Source organism: Synchiropus splendidus, chromosome 6, assembly GCF_027744825.2.
Source record: "Synchiropus splendidus isolate RoL2022-P1 chromosome 6, RoL_Sspl_1.0, whole genome shotgun sequence".
NCBI lineage: Eukaryota > Metazoa > Chordata > Actinopteri > Syngnathiformes > Callionymidae > Synchiropus > Synchiropus splendidus.
Window position 1 is genome coordinate 19,759,384 of NC_071339.1, and position 26,464 is coordinate 19,785,847.

The 26,464-nt window shown below is 43.0% G+C and overlaps 1 protein-coding gene across 1 annotated transcript in view; it reads right to left on the bottom strand.

Annotated features, from left to right (window-relative positions):
- LOC128760251 (potassium voltage-gated channel subfamily D member 3-like) overlaps positions 1–11,199 on the bottom strand; it is a 75,632-nt gene extending 64,433 nt beyond the window's left edge. The window contains exons 1-2 of the mRNA XM_053867465.1: positions 10,982–11,199; positions 7,905–9,072 (exon numbers count right to left, since the gene is read on the bottom strand). Coding sequence (XP_053723440.1) covers positions 7,905–9,007 — 1,103 coding nt within the window. The 5' untranslated portion in view covers positions 9,008–9,072; positions 10,982–11,199. The remainder of the gene's footprint in view (positions 1–7,904; positions 9,073–10,981) is intronic.
- Between the last annotated feature and the right edge of the window lie 15,265 nt (positions 11,200–26,464).

The following is a 26,464-nucleotide window of genomic DNA, read 5'->3' on the forward strand; positions in this document are numbered from 1 at the left end:
TGCGCATGTGGACAGGAAATTACGTCTTGAAACACCAATGTGCGCATGCGGACAGGAAATGACGTCATAAGCCTGAGCCCTGGAAGCAAAACGGGATGAGGAAGCAAATAGGGCAGTGACACACGGCGCACAGAACGATACTGAAGGTGATTGTGCAGCATTTCCTGGAAAATATGGTGAATTACTGTCGTGTTTTCGGCTGTACGAATCTTTCCACATTTGGAATTTTATCAACTTCCAAAAGTTATTACACATCAAGGAGAATGATGCCAGAAGTTGTTGAAGAAAGGAGGCGCGTGTGGTTAGCGAAGCCGAACTGAGGATAACATCCTAATGTTTTGCTCATTAAAAAAAAGAAAACGTATACCTTAAATGACTATTAATTTGCCTCATATTGCCATGGAAGAGTAAAGGAATACACAGAACATACTTATTCATGCCAGCCCAATAGTTTTCAGAACATTCCCTTAAAAAGCTATCTCACACACACACACACAACATTTAAGCACAAACTAAAGTAGCACAAAAACTCAAAATGAAGCATCAAAATATCTAAATACACCACATTCATATACATATAAGGTGCAAATGTCGTCGATGACTTGGTATAACAGTTCCCTGAGCCATCTGCACACCATCTGGTTGTACGCCTCCAAACTTCGGTAACATTTCAGGTCCTCTGCGGAGTATGGAATCGGCGAAAAGAACAGGTAGTTGACGATATCAGGATACGTCCGGGTCATCGCTCACTCACGACGACGGACCCAACTCGTGTGGGTCTGCACCTCCAATAAAGCTCAACTTTTCCAAGTGTCTCGAATTCTCGTGTTCACTAAATCCCTCTCTGTATGTCCTGGCACTCCCAACGCGTTTCGACGAGCCTTTCTGGGGTTTTTTTTCGCACTTTGTTCACAGTCTATGGGGACGTTAACAACAAGTATCTCCTCCTAACATGCAGGCTTGCGGGATGGATGATGCGGTGATGACGTGCCATGAAAACCCCCTGTAGGAAGCTCTCCTCAAACCTCCACCTTCTGCTGCTTTCATAATTGCTCAATATTTATTATCTTAATTCGTCAGATGACTGATATTTAATCCAACACACTCACATCAGGACAGAGGCCAAAATATTAAAAAATTGAAACTGTGGCCAAACAAAATCATGAGTAAACTGAAATGTTTCATCATAATTTTCGAGATTCGAGGTTCCGACTGCTCCAGCACTGACATGGAAACGCTGCCTTTTCTTTTTGGGCCATAACGGCGACATTTAATTTATGTATTTCATACCTGTAGAAATCAAACCTGTAGTACCTGTAAAGCCAGCTTTTTATACGCTGTTTGAGCCGTATAATCCCTGGAACAGAAATTGAAGACCATCATAGAAGCTCCTGGTTTTAAAAGCTCGACGGCAGAGCAGCTTTAATTACACGGCGTTTCGGTTTCACTGCAATAAAGTGGGAATTGAAAACGACCTCAAGTGACTTCTATAGATGCAAGTCATTTTAATAGGCCAGCTCTACCTCATGAACAAGTGTTTGGACTCTCCGTGCTCTCCACACGGCACTGGCTACATGATTCCTCTCCTCATGGATGAAATGTTGTTTACAAGCGCTCACAGAAGCCTGATGCAACGACGCCATGTTTTCTGCTGCCAGTAAAGCGAAGAGTTCGGCGAGGCGGAACCAGCCTGCCAATGCTAATTATTAAGCGAGAATGTCACTTTGTTCCGGTTTTACAGCCCAGATTTGCCTGAATTGGACGCGCACATAACTTATCGGCGGTTCCAAAATCTGGATCACACTGGGCCAAATTGAGCAGCGCGCACACACAAGTCTGAATCCCTGCCAGGACTCTGAGGCCACTTGGCACGGGACAAGGGTTTTACTTATTAGTAAAACACTTTCCTGCAGGAGTCGTTGCATCAAGGCGCATGCAGGAACGACATGTTTCAACCCTGTTTACTCTCAAAGGAAAACTCTTCTTATAGCCCCAGACGCAGGAAGAAAACCAAACTTCAATCAATTTCTAATAAAAACACTAGTCTCGCTACAATTCTGCTTTGGTACAGCTTGCTCATTTACCTAGGCAATAATGAAGGGGTGATGTGAAGTGTTCCTGACTCCACTTTCCTCGGTGTTTAGGTGTTAAATGAAGCGTGGTTGGAGCAATATTAAATTCCCCCTCATCATTAGAACAACTTCTACTTAAGAGATCAGGCATGAGTTGCAGTAGCCTGTCTGCCCGATGAAGGACAGAATACTCCTAATTTGCTACAGGCTGAAAATGTTTTGACTGCAGGGGTTCAGCAGGACAATAAATGAGCCCCATATCCCGTCAAAGCACCTATGAATGATGTGCCGGGGAGACGTCCAGGACACAAACACAAGGACAGCGCTCGCAATCTCGCTGTGAAATGGCCAATGAATCTGTCCCGATCATCACATGAGCATCTTAGAATACATGATCAACCAAGAGAGTGAACCGTGGTTTCATCAACAACATCAGGGTTTCCTGCCTTGACTATGCTCTCCCGAATAAAAAAAAATCACAATGTTGTTATTGAGAATAAGAATCTCTTTCACTGCCGACACAAAGCTGGCAACACCTGAATACAACCACAAATCTAACATAGTCTGGAAAAGAGTCAAGAGTCCACACCGCACACATCACTGGATGGCGAGTTAACTAGCACATGACTTTTTAATTTTCTGCACCCTTAGATCTTCAAAACAAGTTCCCTTTGAAATGAAAAAGAACGTGTTAATATTGTTTTGCCTCGGGTTTGCCTCACATAGCAAAGTTCAGAGAGTTAGATGTGTTTTGCAAAAAGAAATGTATGTTGCTTATGTTGCTTCTTGTCTTAAATGGACTCCATTGGTGGATGGACAAGGAAATGAAATCATATTAATCTCACCATTACCATTATGCCGCAGGAGCTAATATGACTTGGCTCACTACTAACACCTTTAGGAGCCTTAGAGTTAGAAGTGCCGCAGGACTGATTCATCTCATCAAATCATAACAGATAAGTGATAATGATAAAGAGCTAAACTGGGAAAGAGAAAGTCGTTTCCAGTCGGTCGATAATTATTTATTTTGCTTTCACATTTAATTTGCAAGAGTTGAATCATGGTGGTAATTGAAATTTATTAAGAAGACCGTTTATTTTGAATCCTATCTGATGTTATTAAAGCAATATTTCAACAATAGTATAAGCTGAATAAGGTTTGAATGTTAGAAGCATAAAAGCAATAATGCAATAATGACCAAAATTTACTGCATACAACAACTGAGAAAACCATTTTGTTTGTTTATTTGCTTTTTGTCTTTATTTCTGTGTGTCTGAGGTTGTTGGATTGTTGGAAATCTATTTATTCATGTGGCCCCAGGGGCCCGCTCCGGTTCCTCGCTGAAGCAAAGTCATTCAAGTTATTCCTTCCTTCCAAACTTCCTTCTTTTCATTGACTTCTGCTGGTGATCCTGCACAGTTGACCTCTCCCTCCCGTCCACGGCCCCCGGGCCGGTCCACTTAATGGAGATGTTGGGCCCGAAAACAGAGGGGGGCCAGCTGAAAGTCTCTCCGTAGAAAGGAGCTGATTATATATAGCGGCTGATTAAGGCACAGATGGGAACATGACCTACATGCGTAGCAGCATTTCTCTGGGTTTCTGCTGGAGAACAAGCCTCCGTCCAGGACCAGGACTCCACAACTGGGAGACTCACTCTAATTATAACTGCAGTGATTTCGATGCGCACCTCATTAGCGTCTTCTCTCCGCTGGCTTCATAAAAGGGACACCTAGGTGTGCCACTGGAGTTTCTCTATCAATAGGTGACAATGGCAGCTGCTTATTTGTGACTCTCATCTCAAAATAGCTGCTCCCCTGAGAAGAGTCATGAGGGGGTTCAGGACAGTTGGGTGTAGAAGGATGCAGGCAGAGAGGGCTTCCTCCCTCCTCATCCATCTTGTAGACACTGTCCTGGGGATGCCAGCGAGCGAGCGTGTACCCAGCCAGATCAGTCAGCGGCAGCGCCAGCAGCAGGGAGCGCTGAGATTCAATTCCGATCCTTTTATCAGCCACCTGAGGTTGATTTAACAGCCCTGTTCCTGGGCCAGAGGGGCGCATCAAGCGACCCAAATCTTTGCCTGCCTATTACAGAGACCCGATTTGCTTGGCGGACTCACAGACAGATGGGTCAAAGACAAGATCACGGGTTATCAGTGAGGCTGCGCCTGAATGAATACGTATACAGATGTTCTTTCTGGGATTTTGAACTCATGTTTCTTTAATGCCTATGCGAGTGGCTGATCAGGAGGAACGACACAGATGTCACTTCTGTATGCTTGCGGCACCTCATGGCACCTCCATGTTACCAGATCTATTGTCCTCCTCTCCTCTTAAACCTCTACGTACGACTCAAAACATTAGGATTTTTTCCACTGCAGTCAACAGGTGTGCTGATACATGTGGAGGCCAGTAGATCAGCAACAATAGCATTATGACATCATCACGATCAACCATTTGAAATTACAAAACCATTCCTATTTTTAAAAGCCTCTTGTTACACTTACTGCATATATCAATACTATTATTTTGAATTACATTGAAAAACCAGTGTCAAACTTTTTCAGTGTCAAACTGAATTCTATTGTTATCATATTTATATCCCACTTGTTTGTTTAACAAGAAAGATGCTTATTTTGTTTAAACGTTGAGTAATGTGTTATTTGTAATTGACTATCCTTCCATATTACTTTTTTATACAATGTTATTCAACAATAAAAAAATGAACCACTGACACAGTTGGTAAGAGTTTCTAACTGCACTTCCTGCCTATTAGAAAAAGGAAAAAATGGAGAAAAGTGAAGCACTAATGCAACAAGTTTGGGCAACATTTAACTGTCATAACACAGAGGGTACTGAAGAGGATCATGCTGCAGAAATGTCAAGTGTCTTGACGGTTGTGTGATCGTGCTAAGAGACAGTTGGATGGTTGAGTCTCCTCTTGGCTGCGATGTTGAGGGAGTGTCAGGTTGACTCTTTATAGAACAGCTCTATTGTTGGGTGGACATAATGGCACCACACTCCAACTCATTGTGGAGGGTTCAGTGTTTGCATAAGCTTGGCATTTCTATCTTGTTTGCCTGTGTACAAAGGATCTTTTATGACACACCATCACCGCAGAGCAGGTGAGGTCAGGCAGACTGGAGAGAAACTATAACAGCGTCTCTCATGCGCTGAGGCGCAGGTGAAATTTAATTGGCTCCACAATGAATCATTAGCCAGAAGAGACGATGAACGTGTAAGCCACAAGAAACACCAGTTGGATGCGCACACTGTTGGGAGTGTATCACACACATGTTACGGACAAAGTTTAGGCTCTGCTGAAGATGCAACTGAATGTTCTCCAACAAGAATTAAAGTAGCTCCTTTCCTCAGAGGGTGTCCCTCCAACCCAAAGCCCTCATACATGGTGCCATGCAGATGAAATCACACTGCAGCACAGTGGTATTTCAAATATCTGCTAGTTCTACTCTATAATGCAAAGGCCACAAAAATGTTCCAAAGTTCACCAGCTGCTTCGAGCATCAAAGTGAGGTTAAACTGTGTAATAATCTTGAAACAAATGGTCTATGTTCAGGTGTGTGTCTTGACTCTTCACATAGAACCTGCATGTCCACTCTCCGTCACAAAATTCCAATGAAATGGAGCTATCGTGATTTGCAGGCACAATAGCACAATGCACACGGTGACAGCGAAATGCAAGACAGACACAACTCACATTCAGCAAACTGGAAAAACAGGGCATCCTCAAAGGTCTATCTAAGAGTAGCTGGGTTCTCTCCAGTGCTTCAGCAGCGTAGGCCACACTGCGCTAGGACTTTGACCCACTGGATTTTATCAATGTTGAGGGTGTTTTTTTCGTGCAGTGTAACATTCCCTCACCATCTGTCACAGAGGCCTTTTAAGTTTGTCTGTTAATAAGGACAGCTCAATGCCACATACAAATCCAGATCTGGAGCCTTCTGTCCGTGCTCTGTGTTCATTTTGTTCGTATTTCTGCATGTTTCCACAAAGCTTATGGATACCCACCAAACGGAGCAGTGCCACCGTAAACCGTGGGGGTCAGTGTTGCTGCTAACATCGCATATGGAACCCTAATGAGACATGAAGAAGACATAACAAAGGCGGAAATTCTCCGTCCTCCAGTCTCATTATATTTAACAGCCTCACCAACCACCGCCTCCTACAATGCTGCCTCTGTGTTCCTCTTTTGTGCAAGAGGTACATTATCAATACTCCTTCCACAGTCACCATGTTGGTTTCCGAGTTTGCTGTTGTCATAAACTTTTGACTCTGAGCTGCTGGTGGACGGGTAGAATTTTGTAAAAGGAGCGTAAATGAGGAGCTGGCTGAGACACTGCCTACATTCAGAAAAAGTCAAGGGGCATAACCCTGAGTTGTGCGTCCCATTTTCAGTGTCATTTTGCGTCTTAGAGATGCCATGAGCAGAATGCAGGCCGTGTGCACACTAGAGAATCTTTAAGGCCGATATATTGAGTGCTTTATAGGAGAATAGTGATGTGAAACAGAAGAGGAAGACGACTAATGAGGTTGAAAATGAGGACATGAAAATAGGTGTGACTTGTCAAGTTACGGGGGAGGACTTGCTGTGGAGGGAAATGATGGAAGTGATTTTGCATCATCCGCATCCTTGTGACCTTCTGTTCTTTGATTTTATTGATGCCAAATTGCTAATTCTAATTTTAAAAAACACCGAATGACTGTGACTGATCGAGGACACTAAAGGTGAACCATTACACACATTTCAAACTGAATATAAATGGATAAATAAATAACATCAAATTCTGGATTGAACGTCTTTCCCCTCCCTCCAGGGGACAGTTTTTAAAGATCCAAGTGCTGCATTAGTCAGTGTCACTTTCCTGAAACATTATTTCTGATTTTGTTTTTGAAATGGAGCACAAGAATGCTCCGGATTGTTGTGAGAGTGCTGTGAAAATAACTTGCCACAAGTGTTAGTGCAGGTAAACAAATGCTGCAGCGGTGGTCATTACTCACACTGACATCAACGAAGAAACCATTAGGCCCTGGAGCTCGGAAGGCAGCACAATTTAATGCAGATTTTAAATGCGGGTGTGCAACGTGCAGTTGATACAAAAAGGTAACAAATGATTGCTTTAATAAAAAGTGTGGCACACTGCAAAACAGCATCCCCTGGAGACATTTCTGAAAAGTAAGAGCAGAAACTTCCCTGCCTGACAATTTTGTTTTTCTTCTGTTATTGAACGATGCCAACAAAGTAAAGTGCCTTTCACTGCAACAGTTAGAGCAAAATGAACAACAGTAAATCCTCCTGTTCTGCATTGAAATGATCTACTTTGGTGAAGATGGTTTCTGATTTGTTTTTTGCTTGTACAAAGATTGAAAGCAACACGACATCTCAATTGCCAGTGATTTGCTACACTCTTCTTTTATACCAAAGCTAAGTGTGGCAGTCCTCTTCTTCTGGGGTTTTCTACACCTTGTTGGTCTCCTCTACCTTGACCAACCACAACTATCCACCCTAGCTACACCTATCTTGAACCTCATTCTTTCCCTCTTCTCCTTTGACCTGATATCTCCATCGCCAACATTCTTGATCTAACATTATCCTTCCTCTCCAAATAGCCGAACCATCTGGCCTCCTGAACTCAGCGATGACAACCTGAGCATTTTCAACTCAGCCAGTTCCAGTTTCTGCTCTCTAAACCACATCATGATGGTCATGTCTCACCTCTCCACATGTCCAAACCATCTGGCCTGCCTGACTTTGATGTATGGCAACATTACCGGAACCACTCGCTACAAACACCAAAACAAAAGTGTCTTTACTCACCCCAAGGTCGTCATGGTGACAATTGTGTACCAGAAAGATGCTGGGATGCTCGTGAACTTGCTCGAGCTGGAGCCCTTTTCTGCGTAGAACATGACAGTGGCGAAGATAATGATGGCCATTGTTAGGGAGAAGAGAAGAAACCCCAACTCTGAGGCACAGCTTTTCAGAGTGTAACCCAGGATGCGGAGTCCCTGCGAGTGCCGGGAGAACTTGAAGATACGGAACACCCGGAAAACCCGCAGGGTGACGAATGCGCCGCTCACATCTTCGTTGTTGGTCATCACTAGTCCGATGTAGTAGGGAAGGATTGCCACCACGTCGATGATGCTCATGACAGAGCGCATAAATTTGTAACGGCTTGGTGCTGCAAAGAGGCGCAGGAGGTACTCCACGGTGAATATCATCACGCAAGCAGTGTCCATGCAGAAGAAGGCCACGGTGTAGCGCTCGCCACATGGCACGTCTTTCTGGTTGGCAGTGGAGCCACACGGGACAGTTTCCACCACATTGGTAATAACTGAAATGGCGATAAAGAAACCTGTGACGTAGTAGAAGACCAGAGCCATGGTGGAAGTGTGGGGGTTCTCAAAAGCCCGCCACATGGTTTCCCGAAAGGTCATATTTGGTAGCTTCAAATCTTTGTTTTCCTCTTGGTCGTCCTGCAGCCTTTCCAAGTTTTCCCGCTTTCTGTCCTTGTACTCCTCGTAGCAGCAGTCCCCAATGATCTCTGGGATGATCCCGAAAAATGTCAGCTCCTCGTCATAGGCCGAGATGCACTCGTGGCGCGGGTAGTGAAGCTTTCCAGTTCTATAGAAGTTCAAGATGCTTCTGAAAGCATCGGGGTCTCTGTCAAAGAAATACTCCTTGGTTTCCTCGTTGTAGAAAAAGTCCTTCTCAGAACTGCCCAAGAGAGTGTCCGGGTATCTTTCCAGGGTGGTCCTCCAGGTCTGGAAGCGACGCCCGCTAACATTAAGGATGATCAGCTCGTCCTGTCTCTTGCTGTTGTCTGTCGGTGCAACAGGCATCGGGCAGTTGGCCACGGGCATCCAGCCAATCGCCGCCGCCCGGGCAAAAGGGAGCCACGCTGCCACGCCTGCCGCCATCGTCGAGCGAAGTCCAAAAGGAAAGTCCTCCTTTAAACTTGTCTTTTCACAGACTCATCAGACAGCTGAAGAACAGGATGGGAATCAGTGTAAGAAAACTAGAAAATGTTTTAAATCAAGCTATTTAAAAAGAAATGAAAAGGGCGTGGGAATGGGCACGGTGGAGGAGGGTGTTTGGAAGGACTTTGGCTAAGTTTGGCTAAATCATGGCACAGGCCTTACACAATTACTGCACAGGCTGCATGTGGCCCACAGACCTGAGATTGATATGAAATTGGTGCAAGCAGATGAGAATCTGGATCGCCATTTCACAGTGGTCACCTCATCCTTTTTTTCCCACATTTACCTGGGTCAAAACCAGGATTCAAACCACAGCATTTTTGTCTTTTGTGTTTGCTTCAGTAAGTGGTTTAAACCCTGAAAGACATTGACACCAGCAAGACACAACTTCTAATTGCTGCTGATGATATCAAAGAAAAATATTAACAAGCAAATTTATGTGCAGTGTAAGGGAACCTTCACAAGAGATTAAAGCCATGATCTGGTGTCAAACAAACACGCAGGACTGGCTTGAAAGAAATCTGTTCTCAACACAACTGTTGAAATGGCAGAGAGCAGAAAACATAATCACATTAAGAAGCAAAGCTTCATTTAAAAGATTGCAATGGACGTGTGCCACAAACCAAACCTGTAATGTAAGCAGAACCATCTTGGCACTGACACTTGCATAAATATGACCATGCCAGTCAAGCATGACTGATCTCTGGGGAGAAACTGCAGGGTACAATGGCTTTTCTAGTCATTTTCAAATATATAACCATTCATTCCCAACATATTAGCTTTACTTTGATGGCATGTAGAATCACCATGACAGCGTGAAACTCCCCATTAAAATACATTTATCTTCACTCGATCCGTTGACAGTTTTTTTCTTTACTTATTACGGACAAAAAAGCACTTACTGACATAATCTGTCATTTCATTTTGAAATGAACACTACGACTCGAGATTACCGCCATGATGCAGCCCTTACTGAGTCCAGCCGAGAGGTTTTACACCACAACGGTTACTTCAGCGCCATAACTGTGTTGCACATGAAAACACAACCTGCTGCTGGAGTCTCAGCTAGCTGGGGTTCTGCTTCGCGTGAGGTGATCTCTTGACTGTGGGCTTCCTGGGACCCCTCAATCAACCTGGACTCATCTAAAATGTGTCTCACACTCGACGCGTAATGAAGCCGCTCATGTATTCATTAGAAGAGCACGAGCTAAAGACCGCTTTTTGTGATGTTCTTGGACACAATTTTTTTGTCTTGGCTTTTTCCACCTCTGTGTTGTTGTACAGTAGTACTGGCATTGCTTTAAAGACAAGTTTTCATTGCAATTATGACTGTTTGTTGCAGTGTCACCATGAGAAAAGAGCTTGAGGACAGGCAGAACATTAGTAAAGAAAGAAAAAAGAAGAGTTTATAGATGACTAAATTGTCTGCAGATGTGAGTGGTTGTGTGTATGTGTTGGACAGGTGGTCCACGGTGTCTCTTGCCCCTCTATTCATTGTCTTTCTGTGGACTTGAAAACGTTCATGAGGGTAGATGACGTCTTTACTTTAATTTAGAAATATTAGAAATTCAGAATTGTTCTATAAAAATGAGAGTAAAAGGTCAGCCTACTCCATGAACGGAGACTTGTAAAGTGAGCAGCTCAGACGAAGACAACGAAACCTGTTGCGTGACGAAGATTTCCGCCAGTTACAAACCCCCCTTTTTCGTCCCGTGAAACGTACATTATTTGACGTGTTTGACAGGTTTTTGTTTCCTTCTTATAGACGATATAATCTAATCGGTGATATTTAAATGAGTTCTTTATTCGCGATTTAGTTTGGAATGGTTTCTGGATCGTCGCGGGTCTTTGAAATCAATAAAAGGAATCGCTTTTTCTGGAAGCATTCAGGCAAAGTGACGGAAACTTACTCACCGGAATACAGCGTGATAAAAACCCAGGCTCCATCCAAGCATCGGCGACGTAGCGGAACCCAAAAAGGCAGCCTTGGAAGTGGATCCCGACCACGAATCCGTCCGAATCCTACATCCTGACTTCGGTATCTTCCATTTAAAGTGGGATGTGGGGAGGGAAGGCAGCGCGCTTCCGCCTCGTTTGGGTCCGAGAGTGAGTGACTCTCCTCAGCAGCCCTCCTTCTCTCTGCCTCCCGTCACGTGCGACGCTGACGGATCATTTCCAGAAACATAGCTTCCTGTGGTTCTGAAAATGACCTGCTCTCTCGACACCACTTCCATCATTCTTTCATCCAGGCATTCACCCATTCATTATCTGTTAATATGACCCTCAGCACCTTGTTTGTACACTCAAATCTGGCACAGCTTTTTTCTTTCTCACCAAATTTCACTCAAGCCAGGCAACCAAATATAATCTAACATACATTTCACGCAGCTCAAGCAAGACAGCATGGTGAAATAGCAGTGGTTAGTGCTGTAGCCTTAATATTAACAGAATTATCTGTAGGTAGTTGGTTGTTTATTCATTGTTTATAAGGCTATTGATCATAATGATTGATGATTGTGGTAGTTAGTACTAGTAAAATTGTAATGTATGCAACATTTAAAAAAAAATGTTATGAAAAAAAAAGTTGTTGACAACTTTAGAGGCGCCCCCAGCTTCTTTTTAAACCCGGCATGACAGGCTTCGGTGGCTGGAAAGCAGCAACCACTTGACAAATGACTTTACATGAAATCGCCATCTTTATATACTGTTCCACAATGCTGCTGAAATGCTGAATGAAAGTCTTCTCTTGTTAGATGTTCCATTCTCAGACAACAGGGTGTTGACTCAAGCCGTCAACATGCTTGTGTACACGCAAACCTGGAGTGGATATTAATGTTCTTTGAAGTCGAGCAAGAAAATAGGCAGCCCCTCTTCCTTTCGCCTCCAAAAGGCTTTTCATGAAGGTGTCGAAGGAAAATCCGTCTTTCACTTCAAACTCGGGGAGAGAGGTCTCTGGGGAGGGGGCTACTGTGGACCAGGGGTGTCTTTGAATGTAGAGCCTGCGTGTTTGTGTGTGTGTGTGTGTGTGTTGGAGGCAAGATGCTGAGAAACCTTGCGTAAAGACAGACACACTGTTGTTTCTGAGGCAGGTGTTAAAAGTAAAACATGCCTCTTAATAACTTTTCAATAAAGAAAAATCAAAACGAATATCACGTACAAGTACACAACTATACACACACAACTACAAAGAATGTAAAGGTTTAGGTAAATTCCACTCAGGCCCTGACTGAAGTTGTGTTGTGCTGGAGGATCTCCAGGATGATAGTGGTGGAGAGGACACCCTGGACAGCACATATAGACAGACAATCACTCACAACTACAGGCTGTTTTTGTACAGTGGGTGGAAAGTCAGCCCAGGGAGACCATGCAAGCTCCACACCAGAAGTTTCTGGTCTCCACGTGAATCAGTGCTGTCTTGTCTGTATCGTAAATTCCTCTTTAAATGTTGTTTCGTCCTCCAACCCTGGAATCAAAAGTGCTGTCGACATTAGTCATTGTCGCATTGAACCTTGCACTGTGTAATTGGTATAATTTCTGTAATAGCTTTCCATCAGTTCTGATGACCTCTGTTTTTTATACCATCAGGCCATTCTGCACCTGCTGCTCTGTGATTCAGTGAAAGCAATACCGGCACCTAAACTTACGAGTTTCATTTCTTTGTGGCGGAGCAAGAAAAATGCACTTTAAAATGATGAACGCTGTATAAAAACTCTATACTATAGAGCGTAACATAATAAGCTTCATTTATGAATCTATGTTTCAAAGTTTTATTTATGTCTCGTACCTGTATTGCTGGTAGCGCCTTTCAGTTCCTTCTCTATAATTCAGTGCACATCATCTGCTTCATCTTCACCCTCAGTTTTTCGTTCTACGTGACATCCTTTCAGCGAAAATGCCTTTCTATCTTCCTCTTAACTATCCCAAGGTCATGTAGAAAAAGAGAGAAACAAATTACCAGGAAAATGTTTTAATTCGTGCTTAGAAACCATTCATTAAAGCTCAATTCAAAGTCATTTCAAGACATCAAGAGTAACACTCCTCTGAAATACTTGCTTATTTTCAGACAGACGGGAGATGGTACCTAGGAATTGGCAGTGACATGCAGCAGCTCAGTTTTGTGAGAGTGTTATTTGCCTGGAGTAAAATGATGACTGAGAAAAGCAGATGTTTTATAACTGACGTTGAGGCTGTGGGCCGTATGAGATCTGACCACGGCTGCAAATGGATGTACATCCTGTCTTTGAGGGTTGAAGGATGGGTCAAAGCTGCGCTTCGCTAGGTTCTACCCATTGCAACCCGATGGGGTTCCAATACCCCATGCATGTCCACGGGCCCCATGGATTGGATGTCTGAGTTTAGATGGCAACAACAAAAATAACAACAAGGCGCTAAATAAGACAATTGAACCCTTATAAATGCAGAGAGAGTGAGTTTTATTTGATCAAAAATTTAAGAATGAAGAAAAAAGGGGCGCTTCTCACTTCTCCCAAGGGAAACAAGGCTGGTGCTCGCCACGAGGGCTCGATCTGTGCATGACCCTGGGTCTGGGGAAGAGGGAACCGTGACCCGGATGTGTGACTGGACGAGCCGAGACAAACCTACCTGGGCCGCTTGCCCTCACTGCCGAAGTTTGTTACCAAGACAAACTGAACGTGTTAAGGATTAGCCACAGATGGACTCTGATTTACTTATCACAATAACTATTTGCCATCTCTTTAAGATCAAAACAATTGGCACAGACTTAAGACAGAGCACACAAAGGGTTGCTGCCAATGAGCAAAGAAAATTATTATTAGCAAGAAAATGTATTTTTTTCCTGATGTACAGGATGTTCTGTGAATTTTTTTTCACATAGATTTTTCAACAGCCAATTACCAAAAAGCTCTAACTGCTACATTTATCTGAAGCTTCTTGAACGTTTGGTTTCTTGAATTGTGACCTTCTGTTGATACAGCACTGAGATGCAGGGACAGAAAATAATTAGCACGCAGTGGTCAACTTTGATCCCTTCTCAGCACTGAAAGAAAGCTGGGGGTTTTTTTTCAAGGTGGAGCTCCTTTAAAGTCCAAGCAATCAGAAGTGCTAGAGACAGATATTTCTCCCGCAGGCAGCCCATTTCAACCTTGAGTTGAAGGGAAAGATAAATGATCAAAATAATGTACTTACTATTGGCAGGTGGTCTCACTCTTGGCTCCGCATGAATACTAATGTCGGCTGTAAGACAACGCTGCTGACTGGACTTGAAAATCATGGAATAAAGTTCCTTTGCACCTGCCTGGTCGTGCTCATGATAGACCAGCAAATGTGACATGAAATAGAAACCTAAAGTAGATGAAAATTAAAGCTGCTTCATGACTCTAATGTTGACATGTGTTTTTCGCTCGCGCTCGTGTGTTTTTCTTACCACTTTTGCTATGCAGTACCTGCTTCAAATATTACAGTGCCTCCGACTGACTCTTTGTCTGTTCAGATCTGGCTAATGACAGATATGAATTTTTGAATCATACATCAGTTTTATTGTGCGTCTCTAAACAAATGTGTCAGTCAAAGGGAGAAGGAAAGCAAATAAGCCTCAGGCCTCAGGTGCTCTCATAGTCAGACAAAGAAACCGGTGGCACAGCAGCAGTGTGGAACATTTCAAGGTCTCTTGATGTATACAACATGAGAAATGAATATATAAAAAGCAAAACAGCTAGACGTCAGCTGGTGACTCAAGGAGAGTCTGCTCTCATAGTTCGTTTATCTTTTCAGATGTTTCATTAATAGGAGAGAAAATGGTTAGATAATCGACATGACCAGGACTTCTTCTTGGAGGACTTCTCCAAGGCAACTCACGGGAGCAGCCTTTTTCAGAGAAAGCATTAGAACTCAAGAGGCCCTTCAGCTTAGGGTGGACAGAATTACAAAAAAAAAAAGTCAAAACTGACATTAAAAGCCTCACAACATCAATTCAATGGGTATATTTGGATTTTGGATCGAGGGACACAAAACAGCAGCTGAAACAGACGGACTCACTTTTCCTCTTGACAGAAACCTCCTCTGTTTATTTGAGCACATGTGCACCAAGGTCGACTGGGAGACGTAACGGTTCATTGTGTCCTGGGTCAGCCCCAGGGCCTCCCCCCAGAGCTGCCTCTCAACTTTGTAAATTCATGAGAATATACATTGCAATTCTGCATTAAAACAAAAAGGTAAAGGTTACTTGTAATTCACTGACCTCACCATTCGTTCAAGATGTGAGATTTAGAAATGCTCATCTGAAAAACAACTGGAGAATGTTTTAATTAGAACTTTAATGAACGGCCCTCGGTCTGATTTATTACATCTCATAAATCGCATGAATATTCATTACTAAGGTCCTCAGTGACCAAAATTGTCAGCCTCGTTGATTTTCAATTTTGCCAAACTTCCTGCCGCAGTACTGACACATTTCAATTAGCTTTGTTTGCACAAACACACGCACGCACTGAGTGATGGAAGTGTGACAGCAGAACCATGGAAAGGATGAACTGGGTCTCTCCTGTCTTGACCTACTTGCTGTTTAATGGTTTGCATCATTATTGCAACAGAAATGTTCAGACATCAAGCGCAGGAAAACAACCCCAGCCTCGCTGCCACTGAGAGACACACTTCACAACATTATGTCGACAAACAAGTCAAACCAGTAACTGAGCAACGCAACATGCCCAAATTGATTTGAAAGAAACCACAAAATGAAGAATGGAAAATGTTTTGTTTGTTATTTGGTGGCAAATGCGAAATTACAGTTTGGTAGCATTTAAAAAAGGGCATCTCCTTCTGAATTGATCTCGACCCCTGGTCTCACCATTCCCTCCCTGTTTGCCATTTCTCCTTTCACCTGGCATCAACATTCTTACTCCTGTCTTCGCATCCAAGCCAGTTGCTGTAAGTAAAAATGTGCTTAAAGTGTAAACCACCGTCAAGAAAGACTAGTTTCATCTTTACTTGTGTTTATTTGAGAATGTAAATGTCTTAAATCTGTCTTATGTATGTGTAACTTGTGAAACATTTATGTTTCCACCGGCTGCTCTGGGTCGGTCAGTCTCTGGTTAATACCCATATAAGGAAGTTTCTAACACTAAAAGTGCTGAAATAACCCATCTGACCACTTCTTGATGACAATGAGGGGCATCGACACCTGTGACTGACTGAGCGGAAGGAGTCGACAAAACCCTTGTTGACCGATGGTCCTCCTCGTCTCATCTTACTAGGTCGTAATATTCTTGCTCCCACACTCTCCCCGTCCATGTGTGCAAACTGCCAGCTTTAGAATTTCAGCCTTCATCATGACAGCTATATTTTGAATTATTTTCCTATGACACAGTAGAACATATATCATTTCAATTCTATATATTGAGAGAGAATAGACCAACATATTAAAACACAAAATAATATTGAATATTTAACTCTTATTATACCAAAATTATTTCAGCTAGAACTACCCTACCTTTTTCCCCTCACTTATTTCCCTCTTTACATTTACTTCCTTTTTGGAATGCTTTTGAAATGCATTAGCTATTACCTCAACATGATGTTTCAGTCGGGATATGCTGAGTCAGATGTTTGTCTTATCGTGTGGTAAAAAGAACAGGAGAGACGATGATATCCTTGTAAAGTGTTAGTCACACTGAATTTGAAATGGTTTAGTGTCTATCTTAAAAAGAATCTCTGGCAAACATTACGGCTCAGGTCTTGGATGCGGATTTACATTTGCACAAAAACCCATGAGAGGAGAGAGTCCAGCCGAGGAGGCACTGCAGAGACGGTCAGTGGGGATGTTACGGTGACATTTAGATGGTATTTTCATGGACAGGGTTGGTTTTAGCTTGAAAGCTACACAGCAGCTCAGAGGTCCCTGGGATGAAAGTGGGTCATTTTCAAAGTGTTTTTGGAACAACAAACCCGGTTTTCATCCTGCAGCACAGAGATTCAGTGCCCATAATCTCACCTTCTGATACCAACGTAATCACCAACGGCACGTAAAGCTGACTGATAGCTAAGTAGATAAACATGTTTGTAAATACTGCGAGGACCTAGTTGATATCGACACCAAATTTTCCAGGCTCAATCTTTCACGGTACTAACCACTCGATGTATCATCACGCTGCCTCGCTGTCACCCCACCTATCCATCACTCTTGAACAAAGAGACGAGGGGAAAGGTGCCCTCTCTTACGCCTCCAGAACTTGATGTTACATCCAATTTTCTTTGGCTATTATTATCCCTCATTTATAAATCTTCTGTCACTAACCTTATTCTGGGATTTTAATTTCCATCTCAAATAGATTAGAGTGAGGCTTGACTGGGTTTTTGGGAAGAGAGTCACGTCTAATTTCCTCCCAAGTGAGGGCAGTGGTATGTAAATCACCCTCACGCACTGCTCCGCCAGAAGGTAAAGACCACTGCCTCATTTGCGGCATCCACACAGGAGCCCAGAGAACCAGGCACTGCAGATCAGTCCGTTTGTAGCAATAAATAAAAATAACTTTTTTTGCTGTCATTTAAAAAAAATGAATATAAAAACCTGCCTGGAAAAATACAAAATCAGTTGCATTGTAATTTACTTTCCAGTGTCGTCACTGTGGCTGAGGTATTCCAACCTGTTATACGGATCCAGGCTCTGGAGGCTAATGGCTTACGGTGAACGATCGAATGAAAAATCACTTCTCTGGCCTTCAATGATTTGTTTATTCCCTCTCAACCGAACCTAAGTCCTCGTAGATTCTCCAGCGGCTTTGTCAAGCTGTCCTTTTAAACTAACCTCATTACAAGCAAGTACATTCACCAGCAATCCCATTCTTATCCTGACTCTGGGCCGCTCAAAGGCTCAAACACAAAGCTGACTTGCCGTCTGTTGCATACACAAATTGGGTTGGTCCGGTCCAATTTCCTTAATCCCTTTTTTCCTCTAGTCTTCACTGGGAAAAGGGATTTCTTTTTTCAAATAACTTGACTACGATACTGTCTTTCCTTGGTGCTGAATCAGTCACTATATTCTCTTCTCTCCATGATGCCCGTAACTTTGTGAAATTGAACCTCAACATCACAGCACAACATCTATTCAACACTATTACTGTCAAACCATTGCTGGTCAGATGAATCATAGGATTCCTGGGGATTCATTTCAATTTTTTTTATTGTTTTAGAACAAGGAATAATGTGGATGTACACCAAACTGAGGGCGAGGCGTCAAAAGATTGATTCTGAAGCTGCTCTCAGGTGAGTTCTACAGGTGGTCTGTGCTGGTCCTCTTCAGTACTGTGCTACCAATGGGGCAGCTCAGTTGAAATGTATGTTCAGATTAATCCTGCCGTTGGATTAATCTAGATGGTTCATTTTGACAGCCCTGCTGGAGGACCGCCTGGAGGAGAACCTGCTATACGTTCACACCAAACTCAATTTAAGAAACATGTGTTAGTGTAGAGCCACGTTTATGTGTGGCAAATATGGGAGCAGTCTGATGCAACATGTTGTGTTCAGGTGACCTTTGTCACGGCATCAAACACTGAAGCTGATGGATGACAAGTGGTGAAGTGTTATTTGGTTGTGAGTGTTGCCAAGTTTGAACGTATATTAGGTCACATGCTTGCCAGGAATGTACTGTGAAATGAATCAAGCACAGAGAGGTTGCAGTGCCTTTAGAAGCAAAGGCTGGTTACCTGCCAACATGGCAGTATAAATGGAATCCTCTATTGCCAATGCTTCAAAAACCTGTCATGCTCAGGTAGATGACAAGCCACCACAAAGTCACAAAGGCTGTTCTGATGGTTTGAAGATGCAAAATTCCATGTGTTCAGAAAACGCCTTGGATCTCTTATTACTTTGGTGTTTGTTGCTCAGGACGATAGCTAGTTCCATCATTCCACCTCTGATAGAACTACTATAGCAAAAGTAGCTTGGAAAGTGTGGACACCAGTCCTGAACACCACAATTTATCTGTCAGGTCAGAGGTTCTAATCTGTGCCAGGGCAATTACCGGGCCCTTCTTCTACGACTGGATGATGGTGGTCCACAAACAACAGCTCCATCCAGAGACGCCAAGCAATCTGGTCTGATTGGGCCTTTGAATCAATCTGTCAGGGGAGGACAACACCGGCCTGTGTGAGCAGTCACAGCCGGCTGGTCCACATCAGGATGAAAATGACTTTACATGTGCGTAGCGGCAGATGAGCCAGATTTACAAGGCGACACAAGCGTTGAAAGCCAGCCTCCCCGCTGGGTGTTTATGTTTGTTTCCATGTTTATAGCCTGGATTTAAAAAAAACAAAAACAATATGGGGTGTATTCCTTTCATGAGATGAGTGATACAGTAATACAAGCGGAGCTGGAAGGAGACTTGTAAAGCTCGCTCTGATTGTGTGTCTGAATTGATAGCTTCAGCGCTTCGACATAAAAGCATTCCAAACTGCACATGCTGGACGACACCCCGCCGCGTACGGACGTCCTGCGGGAGACGTCCACCTGCTCTGAAATGCAATCAGTCAGTTTACTAGTAGTTATTTTCTGCCAAAATCAGAGCAAAGGAGCAAAACACTGCTAAATATAATTCGGTAAACTATAATTCAGTAAAATAATCGGCAATGCTGTTTGGCATGAAACTCTCAGTCCACAGTCGGAAATGTAACAAAACAAGTTGATATAAATTGTAATAAACGATAGTTTATGATAACATTTTTTATGTACAGAATGAAAACACTGTATTTGTTCATTCTAACAATGTTTTCCTTGACTTCATGTTTGTGTCGGTCCCTGTGGCGCAGTTGTTTGTCGACCGTGACTCCTCCCCCTTTGGCCAAGACAGAACCAATATACCTTTGCATTACATACCATCGTCTTAGATTTATTCCCAACTTAGTGTCATAACGGAATGACTTTAGGCCCCAACTCTTTTAAATATGGTTTCGGCTGAAGGCTAGGTCTAAATCCTTCTTTGTTAAATTACACCATTATTGACAAGCTAAGATGCTTTTGTATGTTTGGGTAACAAGTATCTTCATTTCTCAAGTCGGTGTAAAACAAGCCTCTCTCACCACCAGGATTCACTCTGCACACTCTCGCAGGGTGTCGGCCATTAAGCGAATGAATTACCATTCTTAATTTTGCTTTCGGCTGCCTTCACTCTGGACTGTTGCCCGTGTAAACAAGTTATCATGACTGGCAGCGATATGTTCCATTTCTTATTCAGCACTTATTTTCTGTTTCATTTTGAGCCTCATCTAAGTAGCCGCCTCGTTCTATTCCGTTTCTCAGAGAGCTTCTGTTGAAGAAGGCTGCGGATTTATCGAGCACGGAACTCTTGTTTTGAAGGACAAGGCCTTTCAGAAGAACTTCATTTCTCATGAGCACCATAATATTCTCTCATTCGTATTAAGCCTTCACAAGAATAGAGAATACTTGAAGAATAGAGGTCACAGCTTCACGGTATGTGGGCCTCTTTTCAAAGCCATGGATATTGATTTGTCTGTTTTTGTTTTCCCAAACCACTGAGATACTTCATGTCTGTAATGCAGTTGTTTTATTCCTACATCTTATAGTGAGACCCTTAGATATCGATGTACAGATTGAAGTATCCAAGTCTGCAGCGACGGGTGGTTTGATAAATGGTCATTGCAGAGAGGCTGCCTCCTACCCAAAGTCACTGAGGAGCGTCGTGAACCTTCTTAACGTAAGGTCTGTTGTTTTTGATTGGCACCGATAAAAGCCAGAGGAGATTGAGATTCACAGTTTCCCAAATTGAAATGTGATCCCCGTGTTTCTGTAAGATTTAGAAATACAATCTTTCGCTGTCGTTTTTGGTGCCACATTGAATATTTCATAACAGCTAACATATCTTAAACAACCAAGAGGCGAATGCGACTGATTTACTTGTAAAGTCAATGCAGTTAGTCTGTTACGCTAGAATGTGGGAGCGTGAAATTCCATGTTCGCGGCATGAAGGTCAGTGTGTTTCAAGCATCAGACAAAGAAGTTAGAAGATCTCAACTTCGGAGACAAATCGTGGACCACTAACCAATCAGCACCACAAACTTTACGTATGCGAAAAGGAGAAATTCCTCAATAGGAAGAAGAAGTAAAATGGATGAGAAGCTTATCACAGCAGTTGCTGAAATTCACGACTCATTCAGCTGATACGTAGCTGCTCTGAAGGTTCTGATGAAACCAGAGATGGTGTCACACAAAACCCTTTTTTTGGCCTTTAATACCCTCCCAAAGTAGATACACAGCAACAATCCTGCCTCGCTGATCCGGCATGAACAGGCCAACTTTGACCCACCTTGCACAGATTGACCTTCTTTCCATTGCATGGATTGAGAGGTGCGTAAAGCCGTTTTTCAGCTTGGTAGGAAGCTGCTCCAGCGAAGAAAGGAACCAAAAATAAAATAACTGAATATGAAAGTTCATTTCTTAAACAGGAATTATTTGACAAAAGTGGCGCTGCAGTCTGCAGATACAGGTTTGAGAGCACAGCTCTAGGCAGGAATGTGCAGATTGTCAGAGTCCAAGAGAAAGTGGTGGGAAATGACGGCAGGATTAGCTGACTCATAGAGGGCAGACGAGGGTGGTTGCAGGGGATCAGAGGTGCAGCACTTGGCTGAGCAGATTCCTCCAATTATGTCTGAAGGCGTAGCAGGTGGGTGGAAATGGGTGGCCTGGCTCACAATGACTGCAGGATGTAGCTGTAAACAATGTGTAAACAATGAGTTTGAGCGCAATGTTTTCTAATTTAATCCGAAAGTTAACAAAATATTTCCTTCGAGATGTTTTAAATGAGCGTTCAGAGTGTAACAACAAGGAAAGCATTAGGTCAAATAACAGGGAAAGCATTATGCTAAACACCTACGTCTTTAAATATGCGCCATGCAATTGTAGTACATTGTAATGCAGCAGCATTAAGCTAATTATTCAGGCATTAGTCAGTTTGGCAGCACTTTACACAGCCAGTTGGTGCAACATGGTTAAATAAACAAAATGGTCTGCAGACCCATCTGGTGACATGATTAATCGGCACCGCTTCAAGGTCAAATTTATGTTTACATTTAACACAGTCAACAGCCAAGCAAATCACTTGCACAACCTTTGTCCACAAGAGACAGCAAAGGAAACACTAAAAAAATGTCTGACAGGCTGTGTCTCTGCAGGGTGTGGAGCGGTAGCATCCTCTCTGGAGTCAGAATCAGAGGGAAGGTAGAAGATGGTACGAGAGATGAAAGCCTCTCGGGTACCGGGCAGCAGAGCGGGGTCAGAGGAGGTCAAAGATTGTTGCAGGATGCTATATTTGCTGCTTCAATTTCTCCTGATCAGCTGCAAAACCAGGCTGCAGCATCAAGTTAAAAAAAAAAAGATAAGACAGGTAGCTTTGATTTCTCTCAGTTTTCTCATGTAGCTTCATCATGAAAAATGTTCATTTGTCAGAGCTGCCAGTGAGCCCAGAAGGGGTTTGGTGTTCGGAGATTACTGGGGAAGCGCTACACTCCAGTGCCTTTGCCAGAGTTATCACTGGAGAATAAAGACCCAAACAGTGCTGTAAAATCTTTAAGCAGAGCTCAACACCAAGAACCTGTCATGTAGCACTTTTTAACCCTTTAGGGACAGTGCTCTTGTGCTTCAACCAGTTAGTCATTGGTCATTCACTGTGTAAGTTACTCTGTCATAAGCAGACCTCTGACCATTCCACTTCTGACACTCCATGTCAGTAAGAGGGCACCGACGTACACTATGTGACCAGAAGTATTTCTCAGCTGCCATCACTCACATATGAACTTGAAAGTACCATCCCATTAGGGTTCAACATGATGTTGGTCCACCTTTTGCAGCTATGACAACTTCAATTCTTGTGGGAAGGATGTCCACAAGGTTCACTATTCTTCCTAATGCACATTGGTGAGGCCACACACTGATGTCTCAGTCTCCACTATAATTCATCCCAAAGGTGTTCTATCAGGTTCAGGTCAAGTTCACACAGACATCCATGTCATCCAAGACTTCATGCACTGGTGTACTGTCATGTTGGAAGAGGAAGAGGCCGCTCGAAGGTCTTCCCACAAGGTTGGGAGCCTGGAATTGTCCAAAATGTCTGGAATGGAACTAACCCCAACTCCTGAAAAACAACCCTCGCAATCATTCCTCCTCCACCAAATTTCACACTTGGCACAATGCAGTCCGAACTGTACTCTTCTCCTAACAACCTCCAAACCCAGAGTGGTCCATCAGATTCATCCCTCCAGAGAAGGCGTCTCCACCGCTCTATATTCCAGTGGTGGCTGCTTTACACCACTGCATTCGCCACTTTGCATTGCACTTGTGATGTATGGCTTAATGCAGATACTCGGCCATGGAAACCCATTCCGTGAAGCTCTCTGTGTACTGTACTGTGGCTCATCTGAGGGCCACATGGACTTTGGAGCTCTGCAGCAATTGACTGTGCAGGAAGTCAGCGACCTCTGCACTATGCGCCTCAGCATCCACCGACCCCCTCCGTCACTTGGTGGCTGAGTTGCTGTGGTTCCCAAACTCTTCCATGTACTGTAATAAAGCTGCGGAATATTTAGGAGCGAGGCAAATTTCACGACTGGATTTGTTGCACAGGTGGCATCCTATGACAGTTCTACGCTGGGATTCACTGAGCAGCTGAGAGCAGTCCACTCTTTCACAAGTTTGTCAAAACAGTCTGCAGGCCCAGGTGCTGGCTTTATACACCTGTGGCCAGGCCAAGTGATTAGGACACCTGATTCTGATCATATGGATGGGTGAGATAATAGCTTTGGTAAAATAGTACCTCGTGAACAACACACACACACACAATTCCACAGCTGATCCAGAGTCTGACCCTCAAGACCCAGCTGTGGCAGAATGAAACGCTTCAGAAGACATGAATCCACTAATATCAGCGGTTCCTTTAAGCATGAGAACTAGACAAACATTCTTGATGTACTTGTAATCCACCGTTCATGGCAGGTTCAACATTCACAGCACAATTTGTTGTGGGGAAGATAGAGGAGGACGTTGATCCACCACAACAGCAGCTGAATAGAACAAGTTAATTGGACGTCCTGAAATAGAGGTTCATTATAAGGCTGAAATAGACTCCACGCACCGGCATCCAGTGAAAGGGTGTAACGGTTTCAAGACAGCTGGGTGGAAGAAAAACAGCATAGCAATAAGTTATTTCAACATTATACTCATCAACTGAATGCTGTGACAGTAGAATGAATAACAAGAGCGACGCGGGACTCTACATAAGCCCTCTGGTGGCCAAACATGTCACTGCTAATGTAAGAATTCTGAGAATATGGTAGATCTTAATGTTATTGTGTGGACTTGCGACCTAAGGGTCTCTGCATGAATTTAATTCATGAGTCTTGATGTGTGTGTGTGGGAGGGGGAGTTATTATATAATATAATATATATATATATAATTATACATTTGGAAATAATAATTTAATACACAATAGTCTGGAAAAAGCAGCTTAAAAATTGAAGAAAAACGTTTTTGATTAAAAAAAAAAAGAAAAACTCCATAAATTAGCATATATTTTATTTATTTTTTATTTTTTAAGTCAGGATTTAGGTTAGCTACGGTACAAGACATACAGCATGGATGAAATATCAGTTCTCTCAGACCTGGACGGCATGACATAAAAATCAACAGACAGGAACAAATAATAAATAAATTTAGCTCCATATATATATATATGCATTAGTCTAGTCTGCATTACAGAGTAGCAAAACTGCTGGGTCATTACTTCCGCAGTTATAGGTTCAAAAGTCTGTTTTTGTCTGGGAAACATCATCATAAATAATATAGTGTCTTTTTCAGTTTATACGGTGCAATATTGATTATTTGCTGCTATTTTGTTTATTGATTAATTGCTACGTTTTTAGCTCCGCCTCTTCCTGCAGTGAAATTAAAGGAAATGTGTCAACTCAAATATCTCGATTTTGAACACATCATAGTGATTAGGAATGACTTAAGTTGCTTGACAGGAAGTGGCACTGAGTTTATTCCTTGTTTGACGGACAGGAAGGGAATGAATAGTCTGGATCGCACCAGTGAGTCACACTGACAGTTGATCATATGATTTACGAATGTGTGTTGTGGTTTCTTCTGCTACGTGCCGAGGTCTCAGGCCACTGCACTTGACTCATACTGTTCCCATGGAACTTCCTCATGAGAACCAGATGGTGAGGTGGTCATTTGGTCAACACATTTTACCATCATGCTCACGTTCAATATATAGTGTTGTTTTTCTTGGATTAACTTCAAATGAAAATCTTCTGTGAGAAGACACGTCTTGCAGTAGAGAGGGTGGTTTAGCTTTCATGACATGACGTTTGTCGTCTTGATCGAATGATTTGCGGGCGAATAAAAAACCTCATTTAATTGACTACAGATGTTCAGCAACAATGAAAGAAACAAAACCACTTCTGCATGACGTTTATGACGTGAACAATTAAACTCTTGCTTTGTTTCTTTTGGTGGGACGGCTTCCTCACTATTGCTTGAATGTGTGACTTGAGAAATGTGATCACAACTACTGCCTGACAGCCTTAATATATTACATCACTCTCCACATAAAACGCTACAGTTCATACATTTTTAGCAGCACGGCGCCACAAATATGTCATTTGATTTTTCTCTCATAGCATGTGGAGTGCTGAGCGCGACAGCTGAGCAGCACCAACACAAACAACAAAACAGCTGCATCCAGGTCCCCTGCAGATTTAGGAGCTTTGTATTGTGTTTGGATTGAAAAACAGTGTCTGGGTGGATCATGGGCGTCAGATGTGATCACAGATGCCGATTAATGTGCCATAATAGTCTGAGAGGCTCGTCTGCTGACTACTTTATGTGGTGACTAGAGAGTGATACAAGTTGGAGGAGGTTTTACTACACAGCTGAGCTCACTGCTCAGCAATACCTCAGGATCTTCACTAGACGGCAGTAGATACAATTACGGTTTTTACTAGTTGGCAATGCATTTTTCATGAAGTTCATAAATATTTGACTATAAATAAAATAAATAATAATAAAAACAATTAAAGGACCACTTTAAGGACCACATTAAAGGCACATCCACAGGTGCTGCAGCAAGAAGGTTTAATGTGTCTCCCAGCACAATCTCGAGAACATGGAGGAGATTTCAGGAGACTATTCTCGGAGAGCTGGACAGGGCAGTAGACGGTCCTCAAGCCATCAGCAGGACCGATACCTGCTCCTTTGTGCAAGGCGGAACAGGCTGAGCACTGCTCGTGCCCCACAGCATGACCTCCAGAGGGCCACTGGTGTGAATGTCTCTACCCAAACAATGAGGAACAGACTTCATGAAGGTGGCTTGAGGGCCCTATGTCCTGTAGTGGGCCCTGTGCTCACTGCCA